This window comes from Haemorhous mexicanus, chromosome 22 (genome assembly GCF_027477595.1).
Source record: "Haemorhous mexicanus isolate bHaeMex1 chromosome 22, bHaeMex1.pri, whole genome shotgun sequence".
In the NCBI taxonomy this organism is placed as follows: Eukaryota; Metazoa; Chordata; class Aves; order Passeriformes; family Fringillidae; genus Haemorhous; species Haemorhous mexicanus.
The window spans coordinates 10,285,359-10,306,394 of record NC_082362.1 but is presented as its reverse complement, the minus strand read 5'-3'; the positions used below and the strand labels follow the sequence as shown (position 1 = coordinate 10,306,394).

Below are 21,036 nucleotides of genomic sequence, written 5' to 3'. Positions count from 1 at the left end.
TCCCTGTGAGCACCAGGCCACGAGGGTCTGCAGGCAGGGAGAGGTTCAGCTTGTCTGGCTGGGGAGTGTGCCCAAAGAGAACTTCCCCATTATTCACACGCTTTGTTTTGCTGGTGTCCAGCTGTCCTGACAGGTTGTTTCTGTCTGTCCCTCTCCCCAGGCCCAGCATGTCTGGTTTGCACCTTGTCAAGCAGGGCCGGGACAGGAAGAAGGTGGATGTGCAGCGAGATTTCACCGTGGCTTCTCCAGCAGAGTTTGTCACTCGCTTTGGAGGCAATAAAGTTATTGAGAAGGTAACTGCCTGACCTGTTTCAGCCTATTCCAGCTCCTCCCTGCAGCTCTGACTTGTCTCTCTCTAAGGCTGGACATTGCAGCTATCAAATTGCTGATGTGCTGAGCTTGGAAGTTGTGCTTCTGCCTGGAATCATTGTGCTTCCTTTTTCCTCTGTGATAAACAAACGTCTGATTATTTTGGGTTAGAGTAATAAGAAAAAAGATGTGAGTGAGCCAGAGCACTTCTGCTGATACAGAAGGATTTATAGACAGAAAAAACAAAAATAGACTTGAAAAACATTAAGAAATGTATTTTAAAATGCTTAATAATTTGATTTGAGTCCTTCTGCTCTTTAATCAAACCAAGGCATAACACATTAAAATTTTATGTTGAAACAAGAGCTGCTCTCTGAACTGACAGATGGGCCATGAGCTGGATGCTGGCTCAAAAACGGCACAGCCCCAAACTGGGCAAAGAATCTGGGGGGGGAAAAAACCTTCTTTCATGATTATTGATTGTTTTGTGCTGTTTAGAGTCAATTTCATGCAGCTTCTGATGCCCCCAGGTGCTGATAGCCAACAATGGCATTGCAGCAGTGAAGTGCATGAGGTCCATCCGGCGCTGGTCCTACGAGATGTTCAGGAACGAGAGGGCCATCAGGTTCGTGGTCATGGTCACCCCTGAGGACCTGAAAGCCAATGCAGGTGAGCTGGGCAGCTGGGGAGGGTCCCAGCCTTCTGCTTGCACAGCCCTGGGCATGCAGGGGGGGAATGTCCTCGTGCTCTGCCAGCAGTGGGGTGCTCTGAGCAGGTCAGTGCTTCCCAGAGCAGCCTGGGGAGAAGCAGGATTTGAGAGCGAGTGCTGCTGTTAGATTTGCAGCCTGATTGGAGCCCCTGTGTTTGCAGAGTACATTAAAATGGCAGATCACTACGTGCCCGTGCCAGGAGGACCCAACAACAACAACTATGCAAACGTGGAGCTCATCCTGGACATTGCCAAGAGGATCCCAGTGCAGGTGAGAAGTGTCACAGACACTGAGCAGTCTCCTGTCCTTCAGGAAGGAGCTGTGCCTGGGGGCAAGGCAGGACAAAGAAGCTGGAATTCCAAACCAGAGAGCACCCAAAGGCAGCCCTGGGACAGTGCAGTGGCTGTCCCTGCAGGAATAGCTGCAGGAGAGGGAGGTTCCTGCAGCCCTGCACTTCCCTGCACCCAGCTTCTCCTCAGCCTGCTTGCACTTTCTGCAAGGTGCAAGCCATCCTTCAAATTCAGCACACCCTGTGGCTCAGAGGCTCCTGGCTGTTCTGAGGCTGTTTTCCATGAGGAAAAGAAAGACTGGGAGTGTTTGCATGTGTCTGTTTCTGCTCACTTGCTTGTTTTATTCAAACAAAGAGCAAATTGTCTGTTTTCTCCTGCAGGCTGTGTGGGCTGGCTGGGGCCATGCATCAGAGAACCCCAAGCTGCCAGAACTTCTCCACAAAAACGGGATTGCTTTCATGGGTGAGGAGATGGACTGCTCTTCTGATGTCCAGGCCTTGCTGGGAGGTGGGGAGGTTTAGGGAGAGGGAACCCTGAGTCCAGGAGAGAGCCATGAGGAATGGTCTGCAGTGCAGGGTGGATGAAATGTTCTTTGCAGCAGTTCTTGTCTGGAAGAAGGGGAAAGTTTTCCAAAACAGCCTTTAATGTTGAGATAAAAAATCAGGAAAGATTCCTGATAGACCAGATTGTCCCTGTTCTCATTTTAAAGAGGGCTCAGTTTTATGGGAAGAGTGGGGTTTTTCCTGAATCAGACCTCTGGACCTTGCCCTGATGTCTGCAGCCCCTGTGCCTTTGCTCTCTGCAGGTCCTCCCAGCCAAGCCATGTGGGCCTTAGGAGACAAAATTGCTTCTTCCATCGTGGCTCAGACTGCTGGCATTCCAACTCTTCCTTGGAGTGGCAGTGGTAAGAAGGAATTGTCCTGTTTATCAAGAGCATCCTGGTCTTTTATTCCTCCAGCATGTCTAATTTTTAAGAAGCTCTGTGCTCACGAGTGTGCTCCAGAAGATGTTCCATGTGTTCAGGGTTTCCCACTGGTGCTGTTTGCCCAGCACAGCAGTGAGGTGCCCTGGATGGCACGAGGGGTGGGATGAGCTGGAGTGCTGGGAGAAGCTGTGCAGAGGAGGGCAGGGAGGAGGAGTGAGCAAACATGGGAGAGGTTCTTTCCTGGAGTGCAGCTGGTGCTCACAGGCTCACCTGCTGCACCCAGGGCTTGCAGAGCCCTGGTCTGCTGGAAGGTGTCCCTGCCCTGGAACAAGGTGATCTCTGAAGTCCCTTCCAGCCCAAAGCACCCCATGATTCTGTGTGCTTTTGGAGCCCATGCTCTGCTGCCATGGAATTCCTCTGCAGCTCCAAAACACTGAATAACAGCCTGCTTCTCACAGCTGAATGGAGGCTGGAATGGGTTGGATAGGAACCCTTGCTCCCCAGAGGTCAGGAAAGTCTGTTTGCATTCTGCACACTCCTTTTGTGAGGGCTGTGACTGTCACTGTGTCCTGCAGTGGCTTCTCCCAGCCTGGCAGCACAGGCAGCTCCGAGGCTGCTGAGGACATTTCTCATGTTTAAAGGTGGGATTTGTGTAGGTGGTGCCCACTTTAACCCTGGCTAGACCAACCTGGGGGGTTCCTCTGCCCCAGTGGCTTGGGCTTGATCCCTGTGCGTTATTGGATAGACAGAGGAGACAGATGGGTTCATTTAGAGGGGCTCTGTCAGACTTGAGCTGGAAATACAGCCTTCAGTCTGCCTTGGTCAGTTTGTGCTCTGGTTTTAAGTCAGTTTGTGCTCCAGGGCTCCGAGTGGACTGGCAGGAGAACGACCTCCAGAAGCGCATCCTGAGCGTCCCCCAGGAGCTCTACGAGAAGGGCTACGTCAGGGACGCTGATGATGGCCTCAGGGTGGGGCTGGGGGCTCCCAGGGGGGCTGGGGGCTCTGCAGGTGGGGCTGGGGGCTCTGCAGGTGGGTCTGGGGCTCCCAGGGTGAGGCTGGGGGCTCCCAGGGCGGGGGCTGGAGGTCTGCAGGTGGGTCTGGGGGCTCTCAGGGTAGGGCTGGGGGGTCTGCAGGTGGGTCTGGGGCTCCCAGGGTGGGTCTGGGGTTCCCATGGTGGGGCTGGGGGTCTGCAGATGGGGCTGGGGTCTTTCAGGGTGGGTCTGGGGCTCCCATGGCGGGGCTAGGGGGTCTGCAGGTGGGTCTGGGGGCTCTCAGGGTAGGTCTGGGGGTCTGCAGGTGGCTCTGGGGTCTCCCAGGTCACACACTGCAGCCCCAGAGCTGGCTCCTGCAGGCTGGCAAGTGCTCATTCACAAACTTTGGCCTCAGCCTGCACAGCTGGGTGAGGGTTAGCAGGCAGAGGCAAAATATGGGAACAAGGCTGCGTTGCATTAAAAGCTGTCATCGAGTTTTTGTTTTTAGTAAAAGCCCACAACCACGCACTTCACTACATCTTTGGAGTTTTTCCTTGAGGAGGAGTTTTAGAATAAGAGATATTCCTGGCACAATACAGGATTTGGAGTTTTCCTTTGTGAAGAGTGGGGGTGGAGTGTGTGATTTTCTTCATGTTACTCAGATTTTGAAATGATTTTCTGTATTACACAAAAGCTTTTCTGTGAATTCGTAGGTTTAATGGCAGTGAAGCACTGAGAAAAGGTTTTGTGGTTACTTGCAGAGGTCAGAGTTCTCTGTAATCACAAAATCCCTGCTGATTTTTCCAGCTACAGACACTCTTGCCAAAGGAATATTTGGTTTCTGTGCCATTGGTTGCTAAATAGTGAACCAAAAGGGAAATAATGATCTGTTCACTGCACTCTGCTGCCTTTCTGTCCTTACCCTGCTGTTCTGCCCCTCCTGCCAGGCTGCTGAGGAGGTTGGCTACCCTGTCATGATCAAGGCCTCTGAAGGAGGAGGAGGAAAAGGCATCAGGAAGGTGAACAGTGCAGATGACTTCCCCAACCTGTTCAGACAGGTGATGCTCCCCCTCCCCTGGGCTGCCTGGCTCTGGGCGCTCGGGCTCGGTGAGAGCCCAGCGCCGAGGGCGCCTCTCCCACCAGGTGCTCTGCCTCACTCTGCCCCTGCTGCAGGTTCAAACAGAGGTGCCAGGCTCTCCCATCTTTGTGATGAGGCTGGCCAAGCAGTCCAGGCACCTGGAGGTGCAGATCCTGGCAGACCAGTACGGCAATGCCATCTCCCTCTTCGGCCGCGACTGCTCCGTGCAGCGCCGCCACCAGAAGATCATCGAGGAGGCTCCAGCCTCCATTGCCACCTCTGCAGTGTTTGAGCACATGGAGCAGGTGAGAGGGCCTCTGCAGCTTGCCCTGCCCTGGCAGGACTTTGTATTTCTGATTTACATCACCTGGAGTTCTGCATTGGTGAGTGTTCTAAAGGAGCAGCGCAGGGCTGTGTGTCTCCAGCTGTGGGCAGGCACTCACATTTCCACACTAAGTCTCACCAACAGCTCCTTTCAAAGATAAACGCCCCCCAAAAAGGGGAGGGAAGTGTGTTTTAAATGTGTTATCATATTAAAAGCAAGTTTCAGGAGTTGCAGGAATTGCCTGATGTTGAGTGTTGCCAATATTTGTTTCAAACTCTGCCTTCTGTGAATTGTAGATGAAATAAGTCAGAAATCAAAACTGCTGTGCCACGAGCTTTTCTCTGGGCAGGTCTTGGGCTTGTTACAAGAGTTGGGGTGTTTCAGAATGCCAGCAGAATCCTGCAGTGGGCGTGCTGGGTGACCAGAGCACTCCTGGGTGAGTGGCAATGCAATATTCTTGTTTTCTGTGTCCCAGTGTGCAGTGAAGCTTGCCAAGATGGTGGGGTACGTGAGTGCAGGCACTGTGGAGTACCTGTACAGCCAGGATGGCAGCTTCTACTTCCTGGAGCTGAACCCACGCCTGCAGGTGGAGCATCCCTGCACTGAGATGGTGGCAGATGTCAACCTGCCAGCAGCACAGCTCCAGGTGAGCACACAAAGGGAATTCCTCACCTTTCAGCAAGCTCTGCAGTTGTCTGATGCTCCCCAAAGGCACCAGGGGATCCCTCAGGGATGCTGTTGGTGTGCTGTGGCTTGCCTGTCCCTTGTGTGTCCCCCAAGCTCCTGATCCCCAACTTTCCAGCAGTGGGTGGATGCCACAGTCCCCTCACACCTCAGGAAGGTTCTGCATGGTTTTCTACTTCTTTTCTGAACTGTGCCTATGAAAAAACCCCAACTAATGAACAGGGAAAATGGGGTTTTGCTCCACCAGGATGCAGCCAGCAGCTGGTTCTGCAGGTTACTCTCCCTACAGTTTATAATTGCAAAATTCCAGTTTCCTATAACTAATTAGGGCCCTTCTGCCTCACTGGCACCTCAGTATATTTTTAACAGGCCTAATGCATGCCCATCCTCAGCTGACCTGGCACTGCCAGCTTTCCCTGGAGCCTTTTAATCAGTCAATGGAAAATGCTGGCTGGAGGGCTTAAGGTGGATATGACACTGAGCTGAGCTGTCCTGGGAAGTGTGATCGTTTGCCTCTGTGAGGAGACAAACTCACTGCTGGGCTTTATTTATTTACTTATTCATGTTTTCCCCCTCAGATTGCCATGGGGATCCCCCTGCACAGGATCAAGGACATCAGGGTGATGTATGGAGTTTCTCCCTGGGGGGACAGCACCATTGACTTTGAGAACTCAGCCCACGTGCCCAGCCCCCGCGGGCACGTCATCGCTGCCCGCATCACCAGCGAGAACCCTGACGAGGTGAGGCTGCCCTGCTGGGCCTGCTGCTCACCCTGGCCTTCCCAGGGCCTGCCCCTGCCCCTGCCCCTGCCCCTGCTGCTGAAGGTTCTGGCAGCAAATTTAAGAGATTCTTCCCTGACCTCACTTAGACACAGCCTGGAGTTGTTACACCGCGCTGCAGCACGAAGAGCTGTTCTCAGAGCCCTGGTTCTGGGTCATTCACCTTTTCTTTAGGGTGTAGAGCAATGTCTGTCATTCTGGGTCATTCACCTTTTCTTCAGGGTGTAGAGCAATGTCTGTCTGTCTGTCTGTCTTTGCAGGGGTTTAAGCCCAGCTCTGGCACAGTTCAGGAGCTGAATTTCCGCAGCAATAAGAACGTCTGGGGCTATTTCAGCGTGGCTGCTGCAGGAGGGCTCCACGAGTTTGCTGATTCCCAGTTTGGTCACTGCTTCTCCTGGGGGGAGAACCGTGAGGAAGCCATCTCGTGAGTCAGGGGTGTGGGAGGCCTCAGGAAGGGCTTGGCTTTGTCCTCTTTGATCCAGGGAAAACGAGGCTCCTTCCTTCTAGGAGTTTCAGGAGCAATTTCCCTGTCTTCATCTTGTTTTCCATTTTGTGGCCAGGCTTCTCATCCTGTCTTGCTTTGCAATTCCACTACGTTGCACCTGCATTTCTACACTTTTTGCTTAATTTTCTTTCTTTTTCTTCCTTTCTGTTTCATCCCTGCCTTGTATACCTGCTGCTGGGCTGTGACACAGCTGCCACAGGGTGAAAGTCCCTCTATAAAGCATCCAGGTGAAGGCTTCTAACAGGAAAAACATTGCTAACCTGACTGACCAATGCTTCAGGATGGTTTGTGAGCCATGGAGTGTCCTCTGTGGTGTGGGATTTTAAACCACCTGGTCCTAAGGCAGACCTGTCTGACCTGTCATCCACGTTTTTTACCCAGAGCCTTTCCCACCACATCTGTCTGTCTGTCTGTCTGTCTGTCTGTCTGTTGTACATCCCTGACAGGTGGCAGGGCTCTGGGTGATGAAAGCAGGGGGAGCTCCTGATCCCACTGAGCTGCTCTTCACCCCAGCAGCAGGGAAATCAGCATTCTCCCATTCCCAACCATTCCTTCAGGACCCTGCTCCACCCAGTGCCTGTGCTCCTCTGCTCTGACCTTCAGGTGCTTTTCTGTCTGCCATGCTGCCATTAGGATGGGGTAGGTAACAGGGCTTCTTTCCCCTTTCAGAAACATGGTGGTGGCCCTGAAGGAGCTGTCCATCCGAGGGGACTTCAGGACCACTGTGGAATACTTGATCAAGCTGCTGGAGACAGAGAGCTTCCAGCAGAACCGCATCGACACGGGCTGGCTGGACCGGCTCATCGCCGAGAAAGTGCAGGTGCAGCTGCTTCCCCTTGCAGGGACACACCTGGCAGGGGGCAGGGGTGGTGCCTGCTGCTGCTAGAGGGTGTAGGAATGGTCAGTGTCCCCTTAATGAATGACCATTTTCAGTGGCATTGCTTCTTACATATATCGGGATCCTAGGTTGTCCCTGTTATTCCTAAAGTTGTCCAGAAAAGCATTGAGACCATTGTTATGTTTGGAATATGGGACAGATGACAGTGGAAATGTTGTTGGAACCTCAAGATTTGATCCAGGCAGAAGAAAACGTAGTTTTAAGGGGTTACAGAAATAATGATTTCTGTGTAGGGTTCACATGGCTGCCACACTGACTTGATTTTAAAGAGCGTTGGCCGTGAACCAAAAATGGAGCTGAGACTGCTGATTCCTGTAGCTGGGTGTTGAGATCGGGCTGAGGCTGGAGGAGGTGTGACTGTGCCTGTCCCTTTTTCAGGCTGAGAGGCCTGACACCATGCTGGGGGTGGTGTGTGGGGCCCTGCACGTGGCTGACGTCAGCTTCCGAAACAGCGTCTCCAACTTCCTGCACTCCCTGGAAAGGTAAGAGACCAAGCTGCTCTCTAGGAATTACTGCTGCTGCACAAGCTCTCTTCAATCCAGTCCAGGAGTGCTCAGGGGCTGTTATCTGCTGACTGTTGCCTGGCCCCAGGGAGCTCTTTATCTGCTGAGAAAACTGGCAGGTATCTGCATCTCCAAACATCCCCTGCTGGCTGCACAGATTGCTTTGGTTTCCAGCAGGAGCTCCAGGAAATGGCTCAGAAACAGAGTTCTTGCTCTGTGTGTTGCTAGGGCAGCATTAGGGAGTCTTGAATCACCCAGGAGTGAATGGAAAGGAGAGCAGAGCTGGCCTGTGTGGCTGGAGGGACTTTGTTTGACTTGGTCAAACTGATTTGTGTCTCTCCTAAGAAGAGACTCTATAAAAACCTACTCCCACCTCTCTGCTAGTGTTTCCTAAAGCCTTGCATGCATCTCTGAAGCTCTTTGGAGCCCTGGTAGTCCTTTGGTGGCTTGTGGAAGATCAGTTTTGTTCTGTCCTTCCCTTTCCAGGGGCCAAGTCCTCCCTGCTCACACTCTGCTCAACACGGTGGACGTGGAGCTCATCTACGAGGGACGGAAGTACGTGCTGAAGGTACAGAGTGGGACCCACCCTGCTGCCCTGGGCTGGACAGGGCCACCTGTGCTGCTCTGGCCTCCTCTTTGCACAGATCTGTGCAGGGATTCTGTCTGAGCAGGGCTGATTTTCTCCTCTTTAGTGGGTGAAGAAATCAGCAGGGCAACACCCCTCGTGTGGCTCCATGCAATGTCCCTGTAAACATTTCAGCCTCTTGCTCTGAGCTGGCTGAAATTTGCTTTGTTACAGGCAAAAGCTACTACAGGTTGACCAAAACTTCCAGCTGATTTTTCTGAATGTGTAGGTCTGCTCTGCTGGGGTTTTGACACCCCAGTGTGACAGAATTTGCAGCAATTTTCCCCATTAGTGTTGCTTTTCTGCTGCATGCAAAAGCCCCATGTTGCAAAACCAAACCTATGAAAGTTAGGAAATAGTAGACTTAAGGTTGCCTGTGCAATCCTCGTGAGCTTCCTGGGGCAAATTTGTGGTGGTGAAGTTTTTAATGGCAAGACCATAGGCTGGTTTTTGCAGCAGTGAGAATTCTGCACCTCCCTGGATTTATTGTTAATGAGGAATAGAAGCATTGAGCAGCAGCTGAAGTGTTCTTTAAAGGATTTACCCAGCTTCAAATTGCAGCTCTGGGGCAGAGACTGGGGTAGGATCCCCTTCTCAGGGACAGCACGTGTTGCTTTCCCTGTGGGGCAATCTCATTTTCCCCCCAGATTATCTCCTCCATTATGCAGTGTAAGTACACAGCTGTGCCTTGTGAGGAGATGAGGGTGAGCAAACTGTGATTGCACAATCAAACCTCAGCCCTCAGTGCAGAAGTGTGAGAGGATTAAATCAGCATTCATGGACAACACTAGTTCTGGCATCTCTTGATTGCTGTGTCACAGAACCCCAGACTGGTTTGGGTTGGCCCTTGTAAAAAAACCTCTCTCGTTTTTCTTGTGGGCTCCCTTCAGGCACTGGAAGGCCACATTTAAATCACCCCAGAATTTCTGTTCTCCAGGCTGAACAATCCCAATTCTCTCAGCCTTTCCTCACAGGAGAGCTGCTCCATCCCTCTGGCCAGCTTGCTGCTTGCCTTTGTGACCCCAATTCTTTGACACGCCATCAAACACCTCCGTTCCTCTTCATTAATTCCCCCTATTGCAGCACTGGGAAAACTCTGTGATGTGGCAGCCAAGACCCTCAGTGCTGTAATTCCCATTCTTGTGGCTTGGCAGGTGACCAGGCAGTCTCCCAACTGCTACGTGGTGATCATGAACAGCTCCTGTGTGGAGGTCGACGTGCACCGCCTGAGCGACGGGGGGCTGCTGCTCTCCTACGACGGCAGCAGCTACACCACCTACATGAAAGAAGAAGTGGACAGGTAGCAACCTGTGCAGCTCCATGTTTAGCATTTACACAGCCAAAACGAGGTGTATTTGTAGCTTCATGCTTCCCAGAAGGTCAGCTGGGAGGGGAATTCTCTCCTAGAAGGAGTTTACTGGGTGTGCTGTGAGTTTTGAGACAGAGCAGATCTTGGCTACTGTTAGAAGAAGGATCTGGCTGTGCACCATGTGGAGTCCATATTCCTCTGCTTGGTCCTTTTGGGATTATAAAAACCAAAAAACCAGAATGTGAAAATCTTTAAAATTCTTGAAATTCCAGGGCTGTTTCAGAAATGAAGACAAGTTGTGCTGTTTCAGTGCATCCCCTCAAAATTCCCTGCAAGGATCTTAGCAGTAAGGGCAGTAAAGGGCATCCCCAGGTCTGGAATGTGAACTCTGCCCCCTCTGCTGTGTTATCTTCTGGGAAAAGTGATGGATCTGCTCAGGAGGACAGAGAATTTGGGTAGCTGGCTGGGCTGGAGTCTCCACCTCTCTGCAGGCTGAGGTGTTTTCCCGTAGTTTTGTTTCGAAGTAGAGTAGGGAAAGGCAGACTGGATTTCCCTTTCCCATGGCTCCTCCAAGGAATTCTGTGCTGCTGCTGAGTCCTGCTGTCCCCCAGGTACCGCATCACCATTGGGAACAAGACCTGTGTGTTTGAGAAGGAGAATGATCCCTCCATCCTGCGCTCTCCCTCCGCCGGGAAGCTGATCCAGTACGTGGTGGAGGATGGGGGACACGTGTTTGCAGGCCAGTGCTTTGCAGAGATCGAGGTAAAACTCTCACAGAACTGCTTTGGCTGCCCAGGACAGAGCTCAGGGGGAGGGCTGGTGGGTGCTTTGGGACTGGGAGGTGAACATGAGGGATCATTCACAGTGTTTCATTTAGAAATTTTAACCTGAACTGCAGCGGGAATCATCAGTGAGAGTGGTGGGGTGGGGAAGAGATTTAACAGCAGAAATTTTGTACACCAAGTGATGAGTAAAATTTCCCAAAAATCCTGAGATTATCACCTTCCTGAGATTCCAAGGGAAGGTGGGATCCATTCCCAGCTGAGGGGGAGAAAGCCTTCTCCTTGTACTACTGACACAGACTCAGAATTATATGCCAGGATGAGGTAACAAACTTCATCCTGGTTAGCTGATCAGTTCTCAGGTTGATCCCAGAAGTTAATGAGTGTCACTCCTCCCTTCTCCCTAGGAAGTTACTTAACTCTTACTGAGGAGGAGGAGAAGGATGAGCAGTTTCTGCATCACGATGAGGAAAGCACAAGGGCTTGTGTAGGAGTGTGTGGCTCAAAACAGATTTGAGGGAGGGGAAGGGGTGTGATGACAGAGGGGCAATTAAACCAGTTGGGGACAATGTGTAGGAGAAAAACATCAAGACAGAGATCCAGCTATTTTATGTAAGTGCTTTTGCACTGCAACAAGTCCTGGCTAAGAGGGCACCACCCACACGATCCCTGTGGCTCCCAGTGGTGTAGAGCAGAGCCAGGGTAGAACCAAGCTGGCTCTCCCATACCCAGCCCTTCTGCCCCAAAGGCAGCAGCTCTTGATTTAAGGAAGCATTTCAGTCTGGGAAGAGCTGTCTGAGAGCTCTAGAAAGTGATCCTGGTTCCCTCTGCTTGAAGTGAAGATGTGGCTGCAGCCTTTGAGAGGAACCTTTGGAATGCAGCAGAAAATTGTCTGCTTTGTTCATTGTGCTGACCTTCCTGAGTCCCCTCTTGGTTCAGGCAGTGTGAGCAGTGCCATCCTTCAGTGTCTGGGTTCTGTTCCCATCATCTGTGCTTGTAAGTTTTGGGAACACCTGAATGCCAGAGGTGCTCATGCAGGTCTGTCTGGGGTGGGACACTGCCTGCTGCCTCCCAAAACTAGAGCCATTTTGAGGCAGGGAGCTGGGTGTGTAACCTGTTTTCCTTGCTACAGGTGATGAAAATGGTGATGACCATAACAGCAGGAGAATCAGGCTGCATCCACTATGTCAAACGGCCAGGGGCAGTCCTGGATCCAGGCTGTGTGATTGCCAAGCTGCAGCTGGATGATCCCAGCAGGGTTCAGCAGGTGAGGAGTTGCAGAAGGCACAGGTTTTGTGGGGTTTTAGTGAGGGAGTAATGTTGGGGGTGGTACAGGATGTTCCAGTGGACCAGTTTCCCACTTGGGCATTGTACTGGAATTGTCACTTCACCGTTGATTTGTCTCAGATGAGGACTGGGACTGAGATTTTTCTCTCCCTCTCTGATTCAGGCCAAACTTCCCTACCATTCCTGCTCTCTGCTTACCTCAGTGCTGTCATGGGGATGTGCATTTCCCACTCTGGGAATCCTTGCAGGTTAACCCTAGGCTCCAGCTGAGGGTGACTGGCTGTCCCCAAGGCTGGTGGCCCACAGAGGCTCAGTGAGGCTGTCCCCAAGGCTGGTGGCCCACAGAGGCTCAGTGAGGCTGTCCCCAAGGCTGGTGGCCCACAGGAGCTCAGTGAGGCTGTCCCCAAGACTGGTGGCCCACAGAGGCTCAGTGAGGCTGTCCCCAAGGCTGGTGGCCCACAGAGGCTCAGTGAGGCTGTCCCCAGGGCTGGTGGCCCACAGAGGCTCAGTGAGGCTGTCCCCAGGGCTGGTGGCCCACAGAGGCTCAGTGAGGCTGTCCCCAAGGCTGGTGGCCCACAGAGGCTCAGTGAGGCTGTCCCCAGGGCTGGTGGCCCACAGGAGCTCAGTGAAGCTGTCCCCAAGGCTGGTGGCCCACAGGGGCTCAGTGATGCTGTCCCCAAGGCTGGTGGCCCACAGAGGCTCAGTGAGGCTGTCCCCAAGGCTGGTGGCCCACAGAGGCTCAGTGAGGCTGTCCCCAGGGCTGGTGGCCCACAGAGGCTCAGTGAGGCTGTCCCCAAGGCTGGTGGCCCACAGAGGCTCAGTGAGGCTGTCCCCAAGGCTGGTGGCCCACAGAGGCTCAGTGAGGCTGTCCCCAAGGCTGGTGGCCCTCAGAGGCTCAGTGAGGCTGTTCCCTGTTGCAGGCTGAGCTGCACACAGGCTCCCTGCCCCAGATCCAGAGCACAGCACTGCGGGGTGAGAAGCTCCATCGCATCTTCCACTACGTGCTGGACAACCTGGTCAACGTGATGAATGGCTACTGCCTGCCAGAGCCCTTCTTCAGCAGCAAGGTACTGGGGGCCTCCCTTCCAGAGCCAAAACACAGCCTTCTTGCAGCTCAGGGAAGGGCTGGGCGATTTTCCTGCCACAGGGAATGGGATGTTGGACATCCCCCTCTGCTTTTTCCTCTTGTTGTTGTTTTTTCTCTTCTTCATTCTCGCCTTCGCTGCCTTGTCTCTCTCTAGGTGAAGGGCTGGGTTGAGCGGTTGATGAAGACCCTGAGGGATCCTTCTTTGCCCCTGCTGGAGCTTCAGGACATCATGACCAGTGTTTCTGGGAGGATCCCACCCAATGTGGAGAAGTCCATCAAGAAAGAGATGGCCCAGTATGCCAGCAACATCACCTCGGTGCTCTGCCAGTTCCCCAGCCAGCAGGTGAGCAGCCACCCTTCAGGGAGGGGTCCAAATGGGTTTGTGTTGGGGCAGAGAGGGAGAGAAAGCTCCTTTATGTGATGTGGAGGTTAGCTGAACCTGAAAGGTGTGTTTGAACAGGGCTGAATGGTGGAAGATGCTTACCTGAGTCCCTTCCAGGCTTGTCTCTTTAGCTGTGCTGCAGGGTCCACGTTCCCTGCTCAGCGTGGCTTTAACCAGGCACACTGCTGGGAACACTTCAAATCCTGTCACTGGCCCTGTGGGCAGTTATTTGCTTTTTGCACATGTGCTGCAGTGCAGTCTGTAGTGCCAGTGGAACCTCAAAATAGGATGGTTTTGGGGGAGGATAGGATGATTTGCCAAGGGAGGCCGGGTGAGGTGAGGAGGTGCTGGAAGCTGATTTCTCCAGGGTGTGACACAGTGCTGTCACCGACATGTTTTAGGAAAAATCCTTTCCTTAGGATTTTTCCCTCCTGAGAAGCTGAGAGGCCTCAGGAACAAACTGTAAACAATTCTTATCTGCTGCTGTGGAATGCAACAGGGGAAATCTGTGATTGGTCTCATGTGGTTGTTTGTAACCAAGGGCCAACCACAGTTCACCTGTCCAGACTGTCTCGGTGAGAGACAAGCCTTTGTTATTCCTTCCTTTCCTATTCTTAGCTTAGCCTTCTGATGAAATCCTTTCTCTTCTGTTCTTTTAGTATAGTTTTAATATATTTTCTATCACAAAATAATAAACCTAGCTTGCTGATACATGGAGTCAACTTTCTCGTCTCTTCCCTCATCCTGGGACCCTTGTGGACAATACTACACAGTGCATTGATTTTTGTATCACTGGCAGGACTTGATCTTCCTTTGCTGGAGTCTGCTGGGGCTCTGGTGTGTCTCTGCTGGCTGTCCAGCCCACTGAGGGTTTTCCCTGTGCTTTTTTCCCATGTGCTTTTCCCTCTCAGATTGCCAACATCCTGGACAGCCACGCGGCCACCCTGAACCGCAAGTCGGAGCGCGAGGTTTTCTTCATGAACACGCAGAGCATCGTGCAGCTGGTGCAGAGGTGAGCCCTGCCAGGCTGTCCTGCAGAGCAGGACCCCCCCAGCAGGCGTGGCAGGGGCTGGCTGTGCCTTCAGCCTCGCTCAGGGCTGGCTTGGTGCCTCTGCAGGTACCGCAGTGGCATCCGGGGCCACATGAAGGCCGTGGTGATGGATCTGCTCCGGCAGTACCTGAAGGTGGAGACTCAGTTCCAGCACGGTGAGTTCCTGGGCACACCAAGGATTTGGTTTCTTAAAGAGCTGTGTTTGGTCCTGGGAAGTCCATGTGGGCCCTTTGGAGCAGGTTTGCTCTCACTTTGTGCTGAGGTGAGGTGCCCAGGATTGTTTTTCAGGGTCTGCAGTGGGACCCTGGGTTTGGAGAGGAGGTTGTGTCCCCACAGCTCAGCTGAAGCTGAGAGGTGAAATCAGTGCCTTGCACTGCTGGATCCAGGCACAAGATGGCAATGGAGCCCTGGTTAATTCTGAGGCTCTGGCTCTTACAGGTAGCTCAGATTCCACTCTTCTTTTGTCCTGCTCCATTACCTGCCCTGGCCTAATGGTACTGCAGATTCATTTCCACTTCAATTTGCTGGCAGCAGAGGATGGTGCAAGGCTCTTGGCTGTTATTTCATTTTGGTTGTCATTTGAATGAAAGTCTGAGCTCCCTATTCCTCTCTCAGCATTGCTCACAAAGGAGGCATTTGGTGTTGGAGCTGTTTATTAAGAGTGGGATGTTAGAATTAAAGTTTGCAGTAGGTGATGGGGAGAATGATTCCTTCCCAAATTGATTGTGTGGACCATAGAGAAACACAGAATGGTCTGGGTTGGAAGGGACTTGAAAGCCCATCTCATCCCACCCCTGCCATGAGCAGGGACAACTTCCACAATCCCAGGGTGCTCCAAGCCCTGTCCAGCCTGGCCTTGGACACTTCCAGGGATCCAGGAGCAGCCACAGCTGCTGTGGGCACCCTGTGCCAGGGCCTGCCCACCCTCACAGGCAGGAATTTTTTTCTAATACCAACCTAACTCTGCTCCCTGTCAGTGTGAAGCCATTCCCACTTGTCCTGTCACTCCATCCCTTGTAAATAGTCTCTCTCCATTGTCAGCTCCCTTCAAGCCAAGCAGATCCTCAAAAAATACACTTTGAAAAATACAGACACATCCAGTAACTTGCAGTCCTTGCCACAGAGGTGTGAGGACTGGGGAAGCAAAGTGCATTTCTGCCTGCAGGTCACTATGACAAGTGTGTCTTCACCCTTCGGGAGGAGAACAAGAGTGACATGAATGCTGTGCTGAACTACATCTTCTCCCACGCCCAGGTCACCAAGAAGAACCTGCTGGTTACCATGCTCATTGTGAGTGCCTGCTGCTGGCCTGCTGCCTTTCTCTTTCTCTCTCTCTCTTTCTCTCTCTCTCTTTCTCTCTCTCTCTCTCTCTTTTTCTCTCTCTCTTTTTCTCTCTCTCTTTTTCTCTCTCTCCTCTTTTTCTCTCTCTCCTCTTTTTCTCTCTCTCCTCTTTTTCTCTCTCTCCTCTTTTTCTCTCTCTCCTCTTTTTCTCTCTCTCCTCTTTTTCTCTCTCTCCTCTTTTTCTCTCTCTCCTCTTTTTCTCTCTCTCCTCTTTTTCTCTCTCTCCTCTCTTTCTCTCTCTCCTCTCTTTCTCTCTCTCCTCTCTTTCTCTCTCTCCTCTCTTTCTCTTTCTCTTTTTCTCTCTCTTTTTCTTTCTTTCTCTTTTTCTCTTTCTCTTTTTCTCTTTCTCTTTTTCTCTTTCTCTTTTTCTCTTTCTCTTTTTCTCTTTCTCTTTTTCTCTTTCTTTCTCTCTCTTTCTTTCTCTTTCTTTCTCTCTCTCTTTCTCTCTCTCTCTCTTTCTTTCTCTCTCTCTCTCTTTCCTCTCTCTCTCTTTCCTCTCTCTCTCTTTCCTCTCTCTCTCTTTCCTCTCTCTCTCTTTCCTCTCTCTCTCTTTCCTCTCTCTCTTTCCTCTCTCCCTTCCTCTCTTTTGTCTTTTATTTTACAACCACAGTGTGGTCTGTTACTGCCAAAAATACACCCAAAGTAGCCATCCACGAAATAACTCTCCAAAGCAGAAAAAGTGTTGTAGTTTTCCTAGACCAAAGCTTGGTTTCTTAAATTCTCATTTGTAAGATGTAAGGATCCTGGTGTTCTTTCTTCCTGGCTCTCCTTTTTCCCCCTTTTCCCCCCTTTCCCTTTTTGGTGTGTGGTGTGATTGTAAGTAACGCTTGCCTTAAGAATCTCATTATTTGAACACGGAGCCATATTTCCTCTGAGAATTCTGGAGTAGCTTTGAGCTGGGGCTGTTCATTTCTCAAGTAATCACGCTGGCGTGATGGAGAGAGAAAATGGCAGCTGTTCACAGCTCAGGCCTTCAATTTTCTTCAGAGTCCAGTCACTCAAGTGTGTAATTACACGGGGGTGCCGGCGAGGCGTTAGCCCTTGTCAGGGAGCTGGGCTCAGGCTTTGCTGCTGCCTTTGCCAATCAGTGCAGGCACAGCCAGCCCTGCCTTTGGGTTGTTGTTGTCATCCTGATCAGCCCTTGCTGGAACAGGACTGGAGCTCTCAGTCTGCTTTGTCACCTGGTGCAGGCTGTGCCTCGCTGCCTCTTGCTGTTGGCTGAGTGAGGGGTGTTGGGGAGACCTCAGAGAGCCTCCCTTGTCCCTTGCTCTTGGGTCATTCTTCCCACCATCACTGCCAGTTAGTTCTGCTCAACTAAAGGCCAACTTGAGCCAGAAGCACCAGGGAGACCTTGGTGGAAGAGCCACTCCTGGTTATCCAAGCCCACGGTGCCACCTCACTGGGGGCACAGGGATTCCCCCTCTGCAGTGGGAGCAGGAGCTCAGGAGGGTCCCCATGGTCACCCTTAGCTCAGCTGGGTGTCCCTGAGCTTCCAGGCTCTCCATGAACCAAAAGACCATCACTCCTCTCCCAGCTCGTGGCTCCAAATGTGCTGTGGTGTGTTTGGTGTGGCAAGGTGACAGCTGTGACCATGGTGGCAGCTGTGGTGTGTTTGGTGTGACCAGGGTGGCAGCTGTGACCATGGTGGCAGCTGTGGTGTGTTTGGGGTGACCAGGGTGGCAGCTGTGGTGTGTTTGGTGTGACCAAACATGCTGTGGTGTGTTTGGTGTGACCAGGGTGGCAGCTGTGGTGTGTTTGGTGTGGCAAGGTGACAGCTGTGACCAGGGTGGCAGCTCTGGTGTGTTTGGGGTGACCAAACATGCTGTGGTGTGTTTGGTGTGACCAGGGTGGCAGCTGTGGTGTGTTTGGTGTGGCAAGGTGACAGCTGTGACCATGGTGACAGCTGTGGTGTGTTTGGTGTGACCAGGGTGGCAGCTGTGACCATGGTGGCAGCTGTGGTGTGTTTGGGGCCCAGGCTGTTGCTGTGTTTGGGGTCAGGGCAGCCTGGCTGCCTGTGGGCTGTTCCTGATGGATCCAGGATCCCATTATTAACCAGGGCCTCCAAGGGTGCCTTCAGTAATGCTCTTGTGCTGCCATCACTCACCTTTTTTAGCCAGCAGGCACTGCAGGCAGGGTGGGAGCTGCTTCATCCTTCATCCATCTGTTGGAGTTTGGTGTGATTTGTTGTTGTGTGTTCATTTTCTGTGCTTAGCTCATGCACATCCTGGCCTGAGAGGATGGAGTGGCTGCTGCCATGGCAGGGTCCCCTGTCCTGTTGGATTTCTGGCCCCTGGAGCAGCAGCACAGCAGGGCAGGAGTTTGTGTTTCAAACCCTGCAGCTCCTGAGTTCCTCACTGTCCCCACAGTGCCCTGGGTGGAGAAATGCCCTGAACTTTCTTTGGGAGCAATCCCACTCGTGTTTGGTGGCCCAGGGCTGGCCAGGAGGGGACAGCAGTCTGGTCAGAGTGAGCAGCTCAGGTGTTTTCTCAGATGTTTTCCCAGTGGTTTGGCTCTGGTCTGTCTCCCATGTCCTCATGCCTGGAGCTGCCATCGTGCCTGAGTGGGGCTGGAGAGAAGGGGATCAGGAGCAGTGTGAGGGAAGAGCTGCTGAGCCTTGGAATCTCCTGGACTATGAGCTGGTGCAGTTATTCACTCTGTGGGACTTCTGTATTATTTGCCTTTGGTTTTTAATTTATTTTCCCTGGCAGGTTTGTCAATCCCACCTGCTGCACAGAGGTTTCCCCTTATCCTTTTCTATTCCCTGGATCTTCAGATGGCCTGTTCTGGTCTGTAGGTGTTTAAGATCTCTTTAAACTTTTAGGCACCAGCTCTTTCTCGTGGCAAATCCCTGTTTGATCTCACATTTCCCTGCTATGATTAATTTATCAAGACAAGCTGTTAAGTGCTGGGTGGAAGAATCACGTTAGAGGCTCCTAGAGGCTTTCCAGCTCCAGGGTGGGAGGGAAGAAGCTCACAAGGAGTGCTGAAGACTGTGGGATTATTCATGGGAATTGAAACTGTTTTTGGAAGGAAGTCTTTACTGTTGGCATTTTTTTTGAATGGATGAATTCAGAAGAGTTTTGGAACAGCATTAACACGGGAAGTTTGTGCTCCTCAGTTCTGTTTTATCCAGCCAATTCAGGCAGAAAGGTAAGCTTGTGGGTTTCCTCAGATCCAGGATTCTCTGGTTAGAAGGAATATTTTGGAGGCAGTCCAGTACCGTGGCAGGAAATACAGAACATTATTCATGGGTTCAGTTAGCTTTGCTTAGCCTTGTCAGAGGAGTGACAGATCCTTTTTCTGGTGTTGGCTGAAGCTGCACAAAGCTTGGGTGGTTTGTGCTTGTGGAGTTGTGGGGGCTTCTGAGATTTGAGGTGGTTTTTGGGTGGGTGTCAGAGGTTCTCTGGCAGTGTAGCTCTGGTCACCCTCCATGGGGAAGGTTTGCTGACCCCCACATGTTCCACAAGGTGCCTGGCTACAATTTAATCTCTTTGAATTTTGCATTGGTGCAAACTTGTGTACCAGAAGGAGAAACTTCTGGTACAAACCTGAAACTGGGTAATGGGAAAAGGTTTCCTGAGTCTCTCTGAGAAATCAGCATTTCTCATGTGTTTGGGTGCCAAAACGTGTGCTAAAACAGGAGAATGGGAGATGGTGCCTGTCCCTTCTTTCACCTTTTATTTATGTGTGTAAGGTTGTTGAATGCTGAATGTTTGTGTCCTTGTCAGCACAGAATTCCAGGATGATTCAGGTCAGGACTGCTGGGGATGCTGTGGTCCAGCCCTGGGTGTGTGCTTGCATTCCAGCTTCAGACTCCTTTGGGGGAGCACAGATGATGTTCTCCCTCTGCTCCAAGCATTTCTTGTTGTCTGTGTTGCCAGGACCAGCTCTGTGGCCGTGACCCCACGCTGACAGACGAGCTGATCAATATCCTGACAGAGCTGACCCAGCTCAGCAAGACGACCAACGCCAAGGTGGCCCTGAGGGCACGGCAGGTGAGGCACCTGCACAGCCCTGCCCAGGCTGCTCCTGCCTGAGCCCAGCCCTGGCAAACCCACAGCTCCTGCTGTCTGTTTTGGTCACTGTGCAAAGGGGGTTCCTGTGAGCAGCACTTTGGCAGTGCAGCTAATTAACAGGGATTAAGGTGCATTCCCAATCACTGTAATATTTAAATTTAACATGCGTTCCTTTGTCCCTGCTCCTCCAAAAAGTTTTGTCTGGCTCACACTGGAGTTAACTGTGAGTAGCCCATGGCTTGTGTGATGGAGGAAGTGGAAATGTGTGGCCACTGTGGGTTTTGGGGGTTTTGTCATCTGCAGACCTGACCAGCACAGGCTGCCTGGATTGTGCAGGACCAACGTGGATGGATGGGCTCCTTGGCTGGAGCTGCAACTCCTGGTTCCTCCCCTGCCTTACAGTTGTGGATCCGTGTGTGCAGAGAGCAGGGAGGGCCATTTGCACAAGAAGCAGCTGTTCTTTGCAGCTGCTAAGGAATTACCACAAAGAATTATGCTGCCCTTTTGCAGGGCTTCTTCCATCTTCGAGTTGTGCTTTGTCAGTTCTGCTCTAACCTGGAAATAATTGGAAAAACTCTGGGTGCTGTAAATTCCAAGAGCCTGCTGCAGAACTGATTTGAATGTCACATAGGCACCCAGATATTGTTGTGAGCTTCCTCTTGAGCAGTTCATTGACCCTCCCTCTGTTGCCAGGAAGGGGTGAGAGGTTTCCTGGCAGTGCTGACCCCAGATGTGATCACTGCTCTCACTGCACAGTCCCCATCTCCAGCCTGAAGCAGGAAAGCTCACACTTGGGGGGGATCTCTCCTTTTAGTTCAAAGCTTGGCTGTTGAAGATGAGCAGGGTGTTTGAAGCTGCTCAGTGACCTTCTGTTTCCTCCAGGATTGTGTTTGTGTCCTGGAACCGTTCCGCTATTGAACCTCCCCACGGCAGCTGGGGACGGTGCTGCAGTCCTTGTGCTGCTCTTCCACTTCATTTTCCCTGCCAGCTGCTTCCATTTCCTACCTCTGCATCCTTCACCTTGGGCATCTGATGCCTGGCACTGGTGGCTGTTCCCTCCCCTGCCCAGGAGCAGAGCGTGGCTCTGCCGTGGGTCTCCCCAGAGCTGCTCCCTGCCAGCTCTGCCTCCCCAGGAGCAGCTGGGCAGGCAGCCCCCAGCCCTGGCAGCCCTGCACTGCT

General features: G+C 52.1%; 1 protein-coding gene across 8 annotated transcripts in view; it reads left to right on the top strand.

The window, feature by feature from the left end:
• ACACA (acetyl-CoA carboxylase alpha) overlaps window positions 1–21,036 on the top strand; it is a 108,659-nt gene that overhangs the window by 15,179 nt on the left and 72,444 nt on the right. For all 8 annotated transcript variants that reach the window (XR_009489199.1, XM_059866204.1, XM_059866205.1 and 5 more), the window contains 23 exons: window positions 161–293; window positions 840–978; window positions 1,180–1,289; window positions 1,690–1,771; window positions 2,115–2,213; window positions 3,096–3,202; window positions 4,153–4,263; window positions 4,379–4,588; window positions 5,084–5,254; window positions 5,871–6,032; window positions 6,332–6,495; window positions 7,246–7,396; window positions 7,853–7,956; window positions 8,464–8,545; window positions 9,757–9,902; window positions 10,523–10,673; window positions 11,826–11,960; window positions 12,901–13,047; window positions 13,222–13,410; window positions 14,361–14,461; window positions 14,567–14,655; window positions 15,666–15,790; window positions 19,723–19,836. Coding sequence is in view for 7 of the 8 variants with exons in the window: in XM_059866204.1 (XP_059722187.1) it covers window positions 161–293; window positions 840–978; window positions 1,180–1,289; window positions 1,690–1,771; window positions 2,115–2,213; window positions 3,096–3,202; window positions 4,153–4,263; window positions 4,379–4,588; window positions 5,084–5,254; window positions 5,871–6,032; window positions 6,332–6,495; window positions 7,246–7,396; window positions 7,853–7,956; window positions 8,464–8,545; window positions 9,757–9,902; window positions 10,523–10,673; window positions 11,826–11,960; window positions 12,901–13,047; window positions 13,222–13,410; window positions 14,361–14,461; window positions 14,567–14,655; window positions 15,666–15,790; window positions 19,723–19,836 (3,022 nt within the window). In the remaining variant the exon portion in view is untranslated. The remainder of the gene's footprint in view (window positions 1–160; window positions 294–839; window positions 979–1,179; window positions 1,290–1,689; window positions 1,772–2,114; window positions 2,214–3,095; window positions 3,203–4,152; window positions 4,264–4,378; window positions 4,589–5,083; window positions 5,255–5,870; window positions 6,033–6,331; window positions 6,496–7,245; window positions 7,397–7,852; window positions 7,957–8,463; window positions 8,546–9,756; window positions 9,903–10,522; window positions 10,674–11,825; window positions 11,961–12,900; window positions 13,048–13,221; window positions 13,411–14,360; window positions 14,462–14,566; window positions 14,656–15,665; window positions 15,791–19,722; window positions 19,837–21,036) is intronic.